Here is a 17493-nt window from a genome sequence, read left to right on the forward strand (position 1 = left end):
GTGGTAAAATCTAGATGATGTATAGTTGCTGCTCCCCCACAAGTAACTCCAAGAGTCTTTAGTATGTTGCTCCACCTGAATTGTTTGTTTGTATTCCTGAAGACCTTGGTATTCATGATAAGCTTGTTCAGACAAGGGGAGATGAAATTGTGACTGGAGGCTATTCTTTAATAGTAATTGTGAGACTGAGATATTCTTGTTCTTTGCAAAAGAGTAGAGCCTTGGAAACTTGATCTGCATGACATTATCATTCCATAGATCTGACCAAAAGAGAACGGTTGATCCATCTCCAATTTTGTAATTAGCAATCCCTCTAAAAAGGTCACAAAGCTTCAAAATATTCCTCCACCAAAAGGAACATCTATCAGTAGAGGCATGTGGGATGCCTCCATTAGAGTAGTGAGCATGCCAAATAAGTTTCACCCAAGGGTTTTCCTTCTTATTATAGCACTTGTCTAGATGTTTAAGTAGAAGTGTAGAATTTTGACTTCTTAGGTTGATAATACCCAGGCCACTTTTCTTTTTTGGTTTACAACACTTTGGCCAAGTCACCAGCGGCTTCATTTTAGCATTACTGTCAGACCCTCTCCAAAGGCATGCGTTCTTGCTCTCTCAATGTAATCGATGACTGAGACAGGTAGCTGCAGAGTACACATAGCATATGTAGGAAGTGAAAAAATGACAGAATTAACCAGTTCCAATCTTCCAGCATGAGAGAGGAAATTTGAATTGGTAGTGAGTCTTCTCTCCACCTTGTTCATGATGAATCCAAAATGCTCCACTCTTGGCTTAGTGGTGCCCAATGGCAGCCCAACGTAGGTGAAAGGGAGGGTTTCCAACTTGCAACCGAAGACTCCAGCCAGCTGACGGGCTTTGTCGTGTGAGAGGTTTAGAGGGACCAGACATGACTTCATATAGTTAACTCTAAGACTTGTTGATTGAGCAAAAGATTCCAATAGGTCACAGAGAGGCTTTCATGATGAGGATGGTGTCATCGGCGTATTGGATAATAGGATATTGAGCATTTTCATAGGATTAAATTGGGAGTTCAAAGGGACCTTCTCTGTGACCTTTGTTGATGATACATTGAAGAAGATCAACAGCCAACACAAAGAGGAGGGGGGAAAGTGGGTCACCCTACCTAACGCCCCGCTTGCAATGAAAGTGCTTGCCAGGAACTCCATTGAGCAGAATTGAAGAGGTTTCCGAGATAAGAATTCTTTGAATCCAGTCACACCAAGTTTCATCAAGTCCTAGCTGCCTCATCATTTGAATAATTACATTATGCTCAATGGTGTCAAAAGCTTTTGTGAAGTCCAATTTAACAATGAATATTTCCTTCTTGGATTGTTGGCATTGATGAATGTACTCATAGGCCCAAGCCAGACAGTCTTGTATGGTTCTGCTTTTGATAAAACCATATTGGTTGGTATGAATGAGGGGTATAATTTTACCTTGCAACCTTCTAGTCAATAACTTTGTGAAGACTTTGATAGCACAGTTGGGAAGGGAGATAGGCCTGAAATCATTAACAGTAGCAAGGTTGTTTGTCTTGGGGATCAGGGTAATGTGAGAATTATTTATAGACTACAGATCCAAGGAACGATTAAAGAAATCAAAGCACAGGTTATAGAAGTCCTCTTTAACTATCTCCCAACAACTTTTTAGGAAAAAACTCATTAAAACCCATTAGGTCCTGGAGCTTTATCTACAGGCATTTGCTTGATGACAGTATCAATATCATCGATGCTGAAAGGCTTGGACATTTCATCAAGGCTATCACTAGTCTGAACAAGCTGGGTTAAGTCAAAGAGCATGATAGGGTTGGTGGTGCATCCCATCCTGTGATTGTACTCTTCAAAATGCAAAGAAGCCTTTCCACTGTGTTCATAAACTGATCTGCCATCTTTAGTTTCAAGAGAGGTGATAGTGTTGAGCCTGTATCTTTCTGTAGTAGCAGCATGAAAAAATTTTGTGCTTTCATCACCGAATTTAGTTCATATGATTCTTCTGGATTTTCCTGAAGTTGTATTCTTGAACAAATAGAGGCCTTTGTTCGTCCAGTGAATCCAAGACTTCCAGATGGAGTTACAATTTTTTATCAAACGTTTGAGATTAGAGAGACTTTTACTCCACTTTTTTAAAGCAGCTCTTAGAAGTTTAAATTTGGCAGTGATTCTGGTTGCACTATTAGTAGCCGAGATATTGGTGCTCGAAATAGATTTTACTAAATCATAGAAGCCTTGATGTTCAACCCAAAAATTTTCAAACCTGAAAATCTATGCTTTGGGAATAGATGTGCCTATCTGAATTTTGCAAGGGATGTGGTCAGAAGTGGGTCTAGCCATAGGAAGGAGGGTGTTTGGGAAATCACAAGTCCAGTTAGGAGTGGTAAAAACCCAATCAATTTGTTCAAGAAGGGGAACACTTTGCATGTTACTCCAAGTAAAATTCCTTCCTTTGAGAGGGATCTCCATTAAGCCCAGATTGCTGATAATTTCATTGAAAATCATTATGTCATTCATATTACCCCCATCTCTATTTCTATAAGATAGTGCTCTATAGAAGTTGAAATCCGCAGCCATTGATTTGGTTGAGCACCACACAATTATCAGAATAATGGAGGCAAAAGGTTTCCCGTCCAAATGGATTGCTTGGGTAAGAGATATCCTTTCTACTGCAACCTCAGCAGTTTTGCTCAATGGTGTAGCTGGGAAGGAGTTCAAATGCAAAAGAGGTGTGAGGCAAGGAGATCCATTATCTCCTTTGCTATTTGTTCTTGCAGCTGATCTATTACAGAGTATAATCAACCAAGCTTTTCAGGATGGGGTTTTACAGCCCCCTTTTCCACAGCATTCTGACAGCCCCTTTCCAATTGTCCAGTATGCCGATGACACCCTATTAATAATGCAAGCCAATGAGTCTCAGCTCCGAAGTTTGAAGGGTATTTTGCAAACATTCTCTGACTCCACAGGGCTGAAGGTTAATTATAGGAAATCTTGTTTAGTGCCTATAAATATCAGATCTGACAGAGCGTCTCATTTGGCTGAAGTTTTTGGCTGCTTGGTTGGAAGTTTCCCTTTCACATATTTGGGCCTCCCCCTAGGTACCACCAAACTTCAAGTCAAAGATTATGCTCCTTTGTTATGTAGAATTGAAAGAAGCTCTCTGCTAGTTCTCAGTTCTTCTCATATGCCGGCAGGCTTCAACTTGTTAATTCAGTCATCTCTTCCCTTCCTACCTATTATCTCTGTTCTCTGAAGCTTCCTGTGATAGTCATCGAGGCTATAGATAAATATAGAAAACACTGCTTATGGAGGGGATGTGACTTCAAAAAGAAAGGATATAATCTTGCAGCCTAGAAGATGGTCATGAAGCCCAAGGATAAAGGAGGGCTAGGTGTCATTGATCTCACTTTACAGAATAATGCTCTTCTTCTTAAGCAGCTTGATAAATTCTTTAACAAAAAGAATGTGCAATGGGTCAATCTCATTTGGAACAAAATATTATCCTAATGGTGTTCCTCATCTTAGGAAAGAGAAAGGATCATTGTGGTGGAAAGACATTTTAAGGCTACATGTGAAATTTAGAGGGGTTGCCATCTGTAATCGTGGAATTGGTGACACAGTAAGTTTTTGGGATGATCTCCTGCTAGGAAATGTGATGTCTCTGAAATTCCCAGCTATATATGGTTTTGCAAAGGAAACTGTCATCTCTCTGAAAATGGTTATGAGCACTTCTGATTTGGTGGATCTCTTTCGTATTCCTATGTCTCGGCAAGCTTTTGAGGAACTTCAACTCCTTGAAGAGGATGTCGCCTCTCTAATCATTGATTCTTCTGAAGATAAGGATCACTGGGCTTTTATTTGGGTGAACAATTTCTACTTGGCTAATAGGTACTATTAGCATCACTTTTCTAGTATTGTTACTCCACAGCCCATTTGTTGGATTTGGAAATCCAAATGTGTTCCACGCATCAAATTCTTCACGTGGCTCTTGCTGAATGATCGGCCGAATACCTGAAATATGCTTAGAAGAAGGAAGAAATTTCTACAAGAAGGATACAATTGTGTTCTTTGTCATGATGAGGTTGAGGAGACGCTTGAACACTTGTTCTTTGAGTGTCCTTCTGCTATTAGTAGATGGTTTTCTCTATAACTGTTTTGTGGTTCCTTCTTAAGTTGCTCTTTGGTGCCAGGGGGATTTTTCCCTATGGTTTTTGCACAAAAAACATCCAATTTCCCTCTGCATTGAGATGTAGATCATTGAGCCATTGAACAAAATCGTCTCTATCAGGTCCATGGAAGGGACCATAGATAGAAGAGAGAGTCCAGGTTTGCCCATTATGAGATGAGGTAAAGCGCATTGTTACATTGAATTTGTTTATTTGAATGACTTGACTAGAGAAGATAGAACCATTCCAACCAATTAGTATTCCTCCAAAGGCACCCTTAGAGGGAGAGAGAGCAAAATGATTGAAGCGCTTTGGAGCTAGCTTTTTGATAAAGGAATGATCGAAATGCTGCCTTTTGGTTTCCTGGATGCAGAAGATGGCACAATCACTTTCATCAATTTTTTCCTTGATGGCATTACATTTGTCTTCAAAGTTTACCCCTCTAATGGTCCAGTTTAAAATGTTCCAGGATCTGTTGAGACTTCTATTGTTGTTGTTGTTGCTAGGGCTTGTATCCATGGAAACAGTACTAGATTTCAGCACTCCTACTTGAGCCTGCTTCATCTTCAGGCCTTGATGCAAGGAGCAAGTCCGCTGTCACCTCTAAAGGAGCGATGCAGCAAATTTCTGTTGCCACCCTCTGAATTTCAGCAATAGGTATTTTTGGGAAGGTAGCACCAACACTGTTATATTTATCAATAATAGAGAGCCTAAGGAATTCATTGGTCTGATAGGTGGAAGGGAGAAGAATGTCACTCAAAAGATCAGTTTGTGATTTGATCTATTTGCCCTTAGTTTTGTTTCTGTTTGTTGTCTTCTTTGAAGAAATCATAGCAGGTTTACACCAATTAAGCTTTTCAATGAACCTTGGGCTTCTTCTGAGCATATGGGTGGAAACAGGAGTGCAACATTTCTTTTTCCTTGCCACATTATCTTTGCCCTTGTCCGTACTGGCAATGTCAGTTGAGTGAGCTGGTATGTATTCTTCGGGGGAAGCAGGTAAGATGTTTTCGTCATGTTGTGAAGAAAGTTCCACACTAATAGTTGCCTTCTCGAGTCCCTTAGCCTTGCCCTTAAATTTCTCCTGTAATAGACTCTAGTTATGGGAGCACTTCTTGTGTAGAGATCAATAGGTTGAGGTTGAATACTTGGCAAGGACTTATGGGTTTCAGTAAATTGGGTTATTCGCAAAGTGTTAGAGAGAATAGATATAGTAGCAGTAGTATTCTGATCAAGGAAGTTTAGAATGGTGTTGAGGGAGTTGATTTCCAGGGAGGCAAGGTCGATTTGGATAAGAGAGCTTGGGATGGGCAGATTCCTTAGAGTTCCTGTGCTTGGCGCAATCTGAACATTTTTTTTCTCGAACGTGCCTCGGGCACGGTTTTCATTAAGCAGGAGAAGATAGTTTACTCGAAATTACAAATAAATGCCCTGGTAATCCATCGATTACCAAAGCAGAACGGCCCACTGGCAGCAAGGGAATTTGATTTACATACTACTATGCTTGCGACGTGACAAAGGTCCCAGGCACCACTACAGCGCGTCCCCCTCCAACTCGGCCAAGTTGAGATTCATGGCCACGGGATCAAAATCAGGCGCGCAAAGAGTCTGTATTGCCTCCAGCTTCGACGGTGTCAGCGGTTTTGCGAAGATCGCCAAATATTTCTCGTAGGCCTCCTTATCCGCCGGCGGGACATTGACCGCCAGTCCTAGCTTCCGCATTAGGCGCAATCTGAACATTGAAAATCTATCTCAAACCAGCAACAAGAAAGCCAGAGTTTGCTTCTCTTTGCTCACAATCCCTTTGCTCTTCGAACATGTTATTGATCATAATAGGCATTAGAGAGTTGCTGATTGCTAGAGCTTGGTTCTGTTGAATTCCAGTAAGTTCAACCACTAAGTTTTCTTTCTCGTTAGGCTGCTTATCAATAGTGATTTCCCTTTCATTGCTCTGCCTAGGCTGGAGAAGGGATGGGGTAGCAGGGGATGAAGCAGCATCAACTATCACAACAGAACCTTGATCCTCTTCCATGACCTCTTGATTACTAGAGGGAATACAACCAGTTGAGTCTTGGGAGCCGAGCATAGAAGGGAAGGCCTCATCAGGTGCACTGGGACCAAGGGACCATTGAATATAATTTGTTCTCCCTTGTCCACCATGCCCTTCATCCAAGGGTGTTTCGTGGGCTTAATGGCCCAATTACGCTTGAGGTCTAATTGTCTCTTGACACAGTAACGAGCCCAATGACCATAATTGAAGCAGTAAATACAGCGAGTCTCCCCTCAGCAATCTTTAACAAGATGAGCCTGACTTAAGCATCTGAAGCAGAGGCGGGTTGCATGACTTGGGAAAAAAACTAAAGTGTTCACCTTGGGGAGGCAACCCATCATTAAACCTTACTGACTGCTGGGTCTTGGCGGCATGATCAAGATTGAGGTGGATTGGGACATCGATCAGTGTAGCTGTTGGAGAGCAGGAGCAGGCATGCTTGACAGGAGCATCTGAAGAAACTAAAGCTTCCCCAAAAACCTTGCAAGAGTCTTTCATAACAGCAGAAGATACCACCAATCTTGATCACCAAAGAAAGCTCCCTATTAGGACGAGATTTATGAATTGGAGAATCTTTAGTGAGCTTTTTATGGAAAGAAACTCTTTTGGAAGACATGTTGCGTTTATTTTTACGCCTGATCACTGTCAACCAGCTATCCTTCTCTTCTTTTCCCATTTTTCTGTTGGAGTTCCTAGTTTTCACCCCATCACGCCACATGTGGAAGCATATGTCAAAGTGATTAGTGGTAATCCTCTTGAGAGCACCAACCAACAAACCCACATGCTTTGAGGCAACAGAAAAGCAAAAATGTTGATCTTGCAGATAGGTAACATGGAATCCAGCAGGAGAGCCACCCAGGCAACAATGAATAGCCATAGCAACTGACTCTTTAGTCAAACGAAAGAGGTATCTTCGAAAAACCAAAAGCATGAAGTAGGAGCCATCCGGAGACGAGGATGGGTGATGCACCGATGAAGAGAACTTGTGAAGAACTTCAGCTTCGAATCTCTTACCCAGAGAGAAATCCCAGTCCTTGACTAACTCTGCCAGAGCAGGATCCTGCTCAAGTTCGAGGAGGGCACCAGGGGAGCAAACCTGTCGAGCCATGCAGGGGAGCACAACGCCAGTGAAGGTACCACCAGGAAGGGGCAGCGGTGACGAGGAATCAGACCGGCCTCATACTTGCTTAACGGTCCAGCGCATAGGGGCGGGCCAGAGGCATGCAGGGTCGCATCTAGGAGCGACAGCGAGCGCGCGGGTCCATGCGTCCGAGTAAGGGGATGGGGGAAGAGTCGCGACCGTGGGCGTGGGCGAGTGGACGCAAGGCCGTGACGAGGCACAAGCACAGGCGCGCGGATGCCGGCACTCGGAACCACGTCTAGCGGCCTAGGCGCAGGGGCGCGTGGCGGAGGCGTAGGCGCGCGGGAGGCCGCTGCAGGGGGCGGGCATGTGGGGCAAGGCCCGCAAGGCCACCGGCGAGCAGGTGAGCAGCGGCGGCAGTCGTGGGGGCGCTCGCTAGTTCGACTGAATCAAAAAGTTTCAGACTCCTTTGCCTATCATGGATGAATTGGAGTATGGCCTCTAGCCATATTGTCTGCCAGCCAACATGGTTGGTGATTAATTCCTCACCAACGAACTGAATGGCAGGTGGAGCATGGCCAATCGGTCGCTTGCTTGATCTCATGCAGCATGCAGATGTTGCCTACTGAAAGGAATTCATAGGGTTTAATGCAGCATTTTCTTTTGTTTCAGAACAATGGTAATCACGCCTTTCACTAGACTATGATGCAAATATAATGTAGCCCTGGTGATTAGTGATTACCTTGTTGATTTGTGAAGATCACGACAAATAGGAGGTCAATTAAGCTTATCACACGACTCCAATTGCTGATCAGCTCAACAATGGCTTATGACAGGTAAGGTGTGTGGATTTAGTTTACCACGTGAACAGGATACACCTCTTTAGAAGGTTCTTTGAAAAATGTTTGCTGAAAACCCATCATAGATGGCAAAGTTACACGCGTGAAGCTAAGTCGGATGCTGATGCATATGACTTTGAGGCATTATGAAAATTGCTAGATTTGGGCGATGATTGTCCACACAAGCTGACCATAAGAGATTCAGGCCTGGAGGGGACAGGGTGGTGGTGTTCATTTGCTGAATTTTCTTCAACCACGGCAACACATTTTCAGCAAAGAAGAGGACAGTGTGATGTTGGCCATTCGTCTTTTGTTGTTAGCAAATAATGCAAATAAAGATCGAACACAAGACACAGATTTTTACGTGGAAAACCCTTGCGGGAAAAAAACCACGGGCGCCAACCAGCGATCTTCACTATATAATGATGAGAGTTTACAAAACACAGAGAATACACAATGAGTCTTGTGCTCTTTCTGTGTGGCTTTCAAGATATATATATAGGACGAACAGACTGCAGTCCAATACGAAAACCAATCCGCTAAGCACATAACCTAAACCGCGGGCCCTCCAAGTGTCCTCGCAAGACCCACGTTAGAATTCGGATCATATTCCAACATCTGTGCCCTCATCATCCAATAAGGCATCGTCCTGGGTGGTGAATTGATGAAAATCTACTATCTCATATAGGAAGCGGTTTTCACAGGCATATGTTGAGTTTTCCTGTGCCAGCCTTGATTCATAGGCCAGCAATATCTCCAGTTGCATGCAAATCTGTTTCAGCAATGGATTGTTTAGAGAGACTCTTTCAGTATAACATGGAGAAAATAAGTTATATTCATCGGTTCACAAGAACAACACCATGTACTATATACCATAGTTTAATGGATGTAGTGATACTCTTTAGATGTTGTTAAGAACAAGCTTGCAGTACCAACAGTTTATAGCTAATATGAAACGAGATACTGGACTCAAACTTCTCATCGCCATATAATAATATAGTTTCATATGAATCTAAATTTATGTAATGCTCAATTTTCAAAAGAAGCAGAGTACTGAAAATTCAACCCTTATGCAAGTGTTCAGAAATGATGAGCACTAATAGCTACTTATATAATTTATTTAATTGCAAGATTCAGATGTAGTAATATTCATTTATCAGTTTGGTGATGAAGTATCACCTATTGAATGTTCTTGATGAATTGAAAATGAAGGTGTATGTAATTCACGAAAAGACATTAAACATGATAACAAACAAGTTTGACCAGAAAAAAGATTACCAAGTCATCATCTTCAGTTTTGTCCCCTTTCTGCTTTGTTTCTAGCAAGAGCTTGTTTTATACTTCTAGCAGAGCACATCTCTGCTTTGCAAAATCTGGATCGATTCAACAGATTTTTGTTCATGGAGTAGAAGTTTTTCTTTAACAGCCATTGCATTAGCAACCTGAAAGCATTAATAGGGGAAAGAGAAAGGGATCATTGCTGGTAGATACTACAAAAGAATAACTTATCTGAAGCATTCATCTAAAATTTCCGAAAAGACAAAATTTATGTTTTAAGGAAAAAAAACAATTCTTCTAATTCATTGTAAGCACAGAAAAGAGCTTACTCTGCTATTCTGATGGTCACGATGCTTTTTTTTTAAACAAATCAGGCAGGAGCAATGCTTATGTTTTGATAATGCTACAGATCGTAAGAAAACATTAGTCAACTTCAGCTGGTACCCTGTCAATTCTCGAGTCTCGGCTACACTACAACTCTGTAGATGGGTGAAGGAACTAGAAATAAATAGACTGGCAAAATAAAGGAACCGGAAACAAGTAGATCAACAAAGGAACTAGGAAAAAAAATTTAGTAGAAAATACAAACATCTGTATGCTTTCCTTATACCGAAAACTAATGCTGTACTCCATTTCATGAGACTAGAAAACATAAACTTTATTGTTGATCTGACAACAATGAGGACTAAATGTTTCTCTATATAGAGGATGTATAATATCGTATTTGTCATCAAGATATAAGCATGTGGCACCTGACATCGCGAGAAGCGTACAGTTCGGTCTCCTGGGCTGCAGATTCAGGTTAACGGTGAGAGGTCAGGAGCGCTGGGTTTATGTGTATCTATTGCTGAATTCGACATATGAGAACTTGAACTGGCGGGTTTCCTTCTAATTTAAATTTTCTTTGTTTCCTCAACTCAATGATGCTGTATTTCTTATTATCCACAATTGTGAGCCCTTCCTGTTAAAGAAAGGAAGCCAATTTACAATACAGCCCAGGGTTATGCCATTTATAGAAATAGATCTTTTATGATGGTTGGGAAAGTACCTTAATACCTCTAGGTTCTTTCATCTTTTTCTATTTTTTAAGTAATTAATTGAGAAATATATTGCAGAGGGTATGTTAGTAATTGAGGTTGTGTCCGTCTCAAACTTGACATAACCCCGCTGCCAGCCCAAGTTTAATAGGGCACTTCCAACCCCCCGCTGGTGCCGCCGCTCAGTTGTGCATCTCCATCGATCCCGCACTGAAGACCTCAGGCATCCAGTGTGTTTGGGCCACCGCCGCCATGTACGAGTAAAGGAGGTGCTTGTGTTCATGTCGCTACTAATCACGGCACCTGTGACAGTTACTGACTACTATGGTGCAGCTGAGGACAGCCTGGCCCGACGGCACAGCTGCTGCCAGGCCAAGTGCACGGCGGCCAGCGGCCTGCTCGCCCGGTGGCGCAGCTTCTGCTGCCGGCTGTATAGGGAAGAGGAGCAAGGACAGCATCGGCTCGGGAGGCGCTGGGAATAGCACGTAATCGGGTGCGGCTGCCAGTGGCCGTGGCCATCCAGCGAGAGATAGCACGCGCGTGACACTTTCCATGGTCAGAGCTTCAACGGGTGAGAGAAGATCATGGTCCATGAGACGGAGGAGGAAGAAAATGACTAAAATGACGGATTTACCCTTATTCGAAAATAAAATATAAAATAGATCTTATCCCACATATTTTGGTACTAGCCCCACCTAATTTGGTACTATCCCAGTTGGGTACCTTCTATTTTTCCACCGTCCCATCTTACCCAATGGATGACCCATGTTTTTCCAACCATCGTAAAATTTCTCTTATAGAAATAAAGAAACAAAAACAAATGCGTTAAGTAAAAACACATTACTCACAATGCATTTTTTATTGTTCCATCCACTAAGCTGGTTGACAGAATCAGAAAGAGCCTCAGTGGTTTTCAAATGATCAAAGGTCTGACTCGTGATGCCGCATCTCCTGTCTTCCAGTGGTTTTCAAATGAACAACAAGAGTTACGAGCCTGAAATTACAAGAAAAGAAAGCCTGGAATAATATTAATGAAGTGAGAGACAATGCCAAACACAAAAGGTTCATTTGTGACTGTCAATATCTTCAGATACAGTTGCTGCCTCACCTGATATTTTCTGGTTGCTACATGGTTGTTCTTTCCTTAAGTTCTTAAACGTAGGCGCCAAGCCATCCTTGTCAAGAATTCCCTTGGCTTTACTTGCCAAAGTTTGCCAGAACCCAAGGTTGGCTCATTTATGATTTTGAACGAGGTGTAACATTATGATGAAGCAGAGTCCTGCAAAGGAAAACCAGTATATCATCTCATTGTGCTGTGGGCCAACTACTAGTGTTGTGATACAAACAAGGTGACTGTGCATATCAGATATTCAGATCACCAAAGTAGCTTACGTGTCATGATTTAGAGCGTCTAATATAATAAGGTGGAACCAAACAGTCAGCAGCCATTCATGATATGCCACAATACATGGTCTTTGTTGAGCCAGTTTTCTTTCCTTCTGAAAAGTACCAATTCACGGCATGAGATTCAAATATAACTAAAGAAGGGTGCAATGATGCAATATTGTACCTGAAGAGGAAAATTGCTAGAAAGTATCATCAACAAGGCATATGCACCATGATCTTTATTCATTGAAACAATTCTCTTTTCCTCCTAAAAGTACCAATTCACGGTATGAGATTCAGTGCAATAATGCAATATTTAGGAAAAATGGTAGAGAGTGATATGATCCAGGAACTGAAATTGTAGGAGAGATTGAATTTGTTGGATAAAGAAATAAATAGTTGGACATGATATGATCCACTTGTAACACAGAAGCATATGGCAATGGGTCATATCTATATGCAAAAAATAACTAAAACAGTTCGGTTTTCACAGTCATTGAAACCACAAATCCAAGAGCATAAGCTGTTTTTTTATTTGGAACTAACCTGCAGATCGATGTACAGTGAAGAGTTAGAGTGCGTGAAAGGCAGGGAGAAGCAGAAATTCAGCTTTCCGCGTCAGGAATGAAGGAAGGCAATTGTATGTATATCTAGCCTTGTTCCCTTTAATTTCTGGCATTCCTCATAAATCAGATATGGGCAGCGATCTCATATTTTGAATTGCAATGATTTGTAATTCCTGGAGAGAAGGGAGGGCCAGCAGAGCCCTGCAGTCTTCAAACGACAGGCTTTGGAGAGATGTGAGGAGCTGAAATTATAGATCGTAAATTCAGTCTACAAAAGAAATAAAAAAATCAGTTTGCACATCTAATGAAATCATAAATAGAGGAGCAAAAGGTTTTTTCTTTTAATTTGGAACTAACCTACAGATCGATGTACACTGAAGAGGTGAGTGTGTGAAAGGCATTCAGAAGCAGGGATTCAGCTTTCCGAGGCAATTATACTTATATCTGGCCTTGTTCCCCTTAATTTCTGGCATTCCTCATAAATCTCGGGACTGCAATTATCTATCTCTAGCAGTCGCAGTGAATCGGGGAGGCCCTCCTTGGGCAGCGATCTGATTTTTTGAGTCCCCAAGATGTGTAACTCCTGGAGAGAAGGAAGGCGATGCAACCCTTGGGGGAGGGACTGCAGAGCCCCGCATTCAATGAACCACAGGGTTTCAAGAGACGTGAGGAGCTGAAGCGCCTCGTCCTGCTCTTCCGTGAAGTTCTCTGTCCGCCAATCAGAATAGAAGATTAAGATCTGGAGGGTAGCGGAGAGGCGGCTGCAGATGGGAGCAACAAGCACTGCAGAGATGCTGTCCAGTTGGAAGGAACCGGCGGGCATTGTTTGGGTCCTTGCCATCGCTGCAAGTGCATCTGCTGCTACTGAGTATGGCTCAGCCTCACCAGCTTTCCAATTGTACACACACAGATGCTCGAGGTTGGATGTGATGAGGGGATCGAACCCATCCGCTGTGATATCCTTGCAATTAACAAGTTTTAGACCGGTCAGAGATGTGAGATTCGCGAGCAGAGCCATCGGCAGCGTGCTTTGCTCACCCTCAAGGATGAATTTCTTGAGGCACGGAGGGAGAGGGTAGATGATGCTCTGAGTCTGACATGCAACTCCTCCCATGGACCACCGAGAGAATAGCTCGTCACAATTGATTATGGTCACGGACTGGAGCGACGAAAGGCCACAGAATCCAGCTCCTTCCTCTTCATCCATAGGCAGGATCAGATTCGTACACCCAACGAAGCGGACATCTCTCAGCGAGCTGGAGGGTGGAAACTGCAGTACCACTTCCTCATGATCCTCATCTGTTGATGCAGTCACATCCAAACGAGAAAGAGCTGGGAAACATTTGAACAAATCTGACAAAGATTTTCTGGTAAGAGGAAATTGTTTGAGTTCGAGAGATTGGACTGTGTGGAGCACAACACAATCATCCAGTCCTCTCAAAAAGGTTTCCTCACATCTACTGACCTTTATATGTCTTAGGGAATGTAGCTTTTGAAGATCCATAAATGAGAAGCATGATGCATGCTTAATTGTCAACCTTTCTACGTCACCAAGATTTTGGAAGACCAATAATTCATAGGGCTCCCGAATGATCAAGCCAGTACGATCATAAGCCAAGCAGTCCGTCTCAATACGGGATACCTTTGAAGTGTGAGGCAAGGGAGGAAGGCACAACTTTGGGCATCTATCAATGTGAAGATCATGAAGACTAGGGAACCATATGGTGTTCTCTTCTGTAAAAGAAATAGGCCAACCCGAGAATAGCAGCGTAGTGAGCATGGGACAATCAGTGCAGCTGATTTTTTCAAGCCTTAAGAACAGATGACAGTTAGCTCCCCCAACCCACTCCACGAGTTCCGGCATATCACAAAACTCGACTTCCTTCAAGTGTGTGAAACTTTTTTCTGTGGTGCCACCGAAGAAGTCAGGTCCAATATGAGATATCCCAGTGATCTTTTTTAGCTTCAGCTTTCTTAGGTGATAAAGCTGTCCAATAGGTGGAAGGTTGGCCCACGACACACTCTCTAGATGTAGGGTCTCCAAGTTTTTCATGTATATGATGTTGCTGCACAACCAACTAGGACCAACTACACCACCATGATTTACAATGCGAAGTCTTCTAATATTAGAGTGTGGTTGGATACTATCTAGGATATCATCTCCAGTGGACTCTTGCTTCTCATTCCAAAGTAATCCCAACTCAACTAAATTTCTCTTTGCCATCAGTTTGGCTTCTTTAGCTTCTTGCCTGGTTGTAACATTTTCAAGCCCATGTATATTGAGCACTCCTCCAAGTTCTTCTAGTTTCCCCAACTCTCCTAGCTCAAAGCCAAAACTCTCTTTCTTGACATGGAATTCTTTCAATTCTTGTAAAAACTTCATTTTCCCCACCTCAGGAACATTGGAATGAAATTTTTCGGAAGCAACAAAATGGCGTAAATTTTCAAGATGGCTAATGTCCTTAGGCAAAGAACAACCACTTCCCCATCGGTTAAGATCTAGAAATTTCAAGTGATAAAACCTAGACACTGTGTTTGGCAAAGACACTTTTGAGTAATAAGGCGAAATAAGTTTTAAGTACCGAAGATGGACAAGGTTTGAAAAGTTGTGTGGCAAGGAACTATGGGAGTTCATGGATATAGATAGAACACGAAGACCTCTTATTTCCTTAAATGTATCCCTTAAAATATTGACTAGGCGTAACCTACTGTATTCTCCAAAAATCATCAAACTCCGCAAATTTTTAATGTCTATCCTTTCCTTCAATTTACCCATGTCTTCATCAAAATTCTGAATATGAGTATCATGCATGAAAATGGATAGGTAACGAACAGTTTTTGGGATTTCATTTGTGTCAAAACTAGAACAACTGATATGGGCACATTCTTCTAATGAAACGATCCTTGAAAGATCATGAAGTAAATCATGCATTACGTACAAATTATCATCTCCTTTTATAAGAAAACCATTATCTAATAATTCATCCAAATAATCTGATCCTATGTCCTCAGTTTTTTTATTCTTCCTAGTACAGTCTATGATGCCTATTGAATCCCAAAAACAAATAATCTCAAGCTTCTCAAACTTATAATCGTCAGGGAAAAGGGAAAAACATGAAAAGCATTTTTTCAGATGGAAGGGAAGGTAGTCATAGCTAATTTTCAAGGCTGGGATAATATCATTGTCATGATTTTCTTCTAGCCACTCTTTGTTGTCAAGAATTTTCATCCAATGTTCCTGAAAGGGTTTTTTGATCAATAACCGACCAACTGTTTTGGCTGCAAGTGGGGAGCATTTCAACTTATCTGCTATTTGTTTTGCAATACCAATTAACTCTCGATCACCATGCTCATCTTGGATCCTACCAAATGCACATATTTGGAAGAATTTCCAAAACTCATCAGATTCCAAACCACGGAGATCAATTGGATTAGTTCCTTTTGTCACCATTTCTACAATTTTTGGGAACCGAGTTGTGACAAGAATCATGTTGCCACTGGTCTCGTCCTTTTTTAATGGAGCTAATAGTTTTTCCCACTCTTCAGTACTGCTACATTCCCATATGTCATCCAAGACAAGTAGAAACCTTTTGGATTTCAACCTCTCTGCGATGGATTTCTGAAGCTGGTCTAAGTTGGCAGTAGTTTCATTTGGTATTTTATTTCCTTCATTATCAGTTGCAGGTAGGCAGCTCAGGATCTCTTTGGTGAGATTAAGCACGTCAAAATTAGTCGATACACATATCCAGACATTAATATCAGGAAAACATTCTTTAATCCTTGGGTCATTGACTAAGCGCTGGGTGAAGGTAGTCTTTCCAATACCCCCTGGGCCAACTATAGGAAGAACAGACAAGGTTTTACCACTCTGTGTCACACCGATAATCTCCTCTATAGTTTTTCCAAAGATGGCATCCCTCCCAAAGAACTCCTCCTGTGTGATTTGAGAGCTTGTGTCGGGCCTTTTAGTGAAGGCAGGCATGTGTGGCTGAGGGTTACAGACTGACACTATCTTGAGCAATTTACAGACAGGAGTACAGTTAGAGTGCAGCTCCTTTATGAGCTGCTTGATTTTGTTGGACATTTCCACCCGGTTGAATGGCAACTTTTCAACATGGCCACCGTGGTCAAGAGACATGACAGCAGCAGCATCATCTTTTGAACGGCAACAAGAGAAGCATGAGAGCCAGTTACCAGAAGTGTGGTGAGCAGCATGGCGAGCGTGCTGAGCTTTGGCGCCGAGGCCACCGCCCAAGTCCGGAGTGGCCTCTTGAGTCCCGTCCAGCTTATCCTGGATGATGAAGTAGTGTAGCTCGTCGAGAGTATCCTCAGCCTCGTCGGCCTTCTTGCCGAGCTTCTCGAGCAGCCCCTGCAGGGCAGGTTTGTTGGTGAGGTCCCTCCCCTGGACCTCGTCCAGCAGCCCTCTGGTGTACATCATCTCCCGTTCGATCTGGTCAAGGTTGAGGCCGAGCTCGGTGCTGGACACGTAGGCTTTCACCAAGTCGTCGGAGAGCTTGTTGAGGACTTGGCCGAGGAGCGAGTTCGCCGCTCCGAGAGCCGTCTCCATCTCCTCCACCGGCACCGGCAGAGATGGATTCGGCTGGCCGCAGAGGAAATTGGTTTGAGTGGTTGGTGGACTGATCAGTGGACAGTTTAGCAATGCAACGAATAGTGTGCTGCAAAGGCTGGATGTGCGCACACTTATAAGCAATGGAACCGGTGGTTCCTTGAATGGCCGGTCACAGGTTGGCGTAGCAGCGACGCGACTATATATAAAATAAATACATTTTCTTTTTCCGGCCCACCTAGGCCCATGTGCAGCTCAGGCTTTTGACACCTCTGCAATTTCTCTATGCTTACTGCTATTAGTATACTCCTCTGATTAGATCTACGTACTCCTTTGTGCACACGTTGCTTGCTACCCGTGTTTGGTGACACGCTGTCGTACCAAATACTGTATACTTGCTTTGCTAATGCTAGCTGGCACACGTATACTTGGAGTGCTTTCCGTGTGCTTCCAGCTGAGGACTCTTCAGTGGGTGGTCATCGCCGCCAACTAGTCAGGCACCTTTGTGGCTGGGC

General features: G+C 42.8%; 1 protein-coding gene across 9 annotated transcripts; it reads right to left on the minus strand.

Annotated features, from left to right (window-relative positions):
- Positions 1–8778: 8778 nt before the first annotated feature.
- On the minus strand, positions 8779–17184 carry LOC136505193 (disease resistance protein RGA2-like). 9 transcript variants are annotated; one of them, XM_066500321.1, is made up of 9 exons: positions 12769–17184; positions 12392–12653; positions 12030–12113; positions 11852–11958; positions 11568–11738; positions 11308–11476; positions 9752–9825; positions 9423–9586; positions 8779–8916 (listed from the first exon to the last, which is right to left on the minus strand). In XM_066500321.1, exon 1 carries the CDS (start codon positions 16976–16978, stop codon positions 12827–12829), a length of 4152 nt encoding a protein of 1383 aa, XP_066356418.1. In that variant the 5' UTR covers positions 16979–17184; the 3' UTR covers positions 8779–8916; positions 9423–9586; positions 9752–9825; positions 11308–11476; positions 11568–11738; positions 11852–11958; positions 12030–12113; positions 12392–12653; positions 12769–12826. The 9 variants fall into 9 exon arrangements, with proteins under 9 accessions (XP_066356418.1, XP_066356417.1, XP_066356415.1 ...); XM_066500320.1 differs by having other exon boundaries at positions 9752–9901; XM_066500318.1 differs by lacking the exon at positions 9752–9825 and adding an exon at positions 10175–10383.
- Between the last annotated feature and the right edge of the window lie 309 nt (positions 17185–17493).

Source organism: Miscanthus floridulus, chromosome 14, assembly GCF_019320115.1.
Source record: "Miscanthus floridulus cultivar M001 chromosome 14, ASM1932011v1, whole genome shotgun sequence".
Taxonomy (NCBI): domain Eukaryota; kingdom Viridiplantae; phylum Streptophyta; class Magnoliopsida; order Poales; family Poaceae; genus Miscanthus; species Miscanthus floridulus.

Excerpts from the sequence above, each read along its gene's own strand:
- LOC136505193 (XM_066500323.1), bottom strand. The coding sequence starts at position 16,978 with ATGGAGACGGCTCTCGGAGCGGCGAACTCGCTCCTCGGCCAAGTCCTC.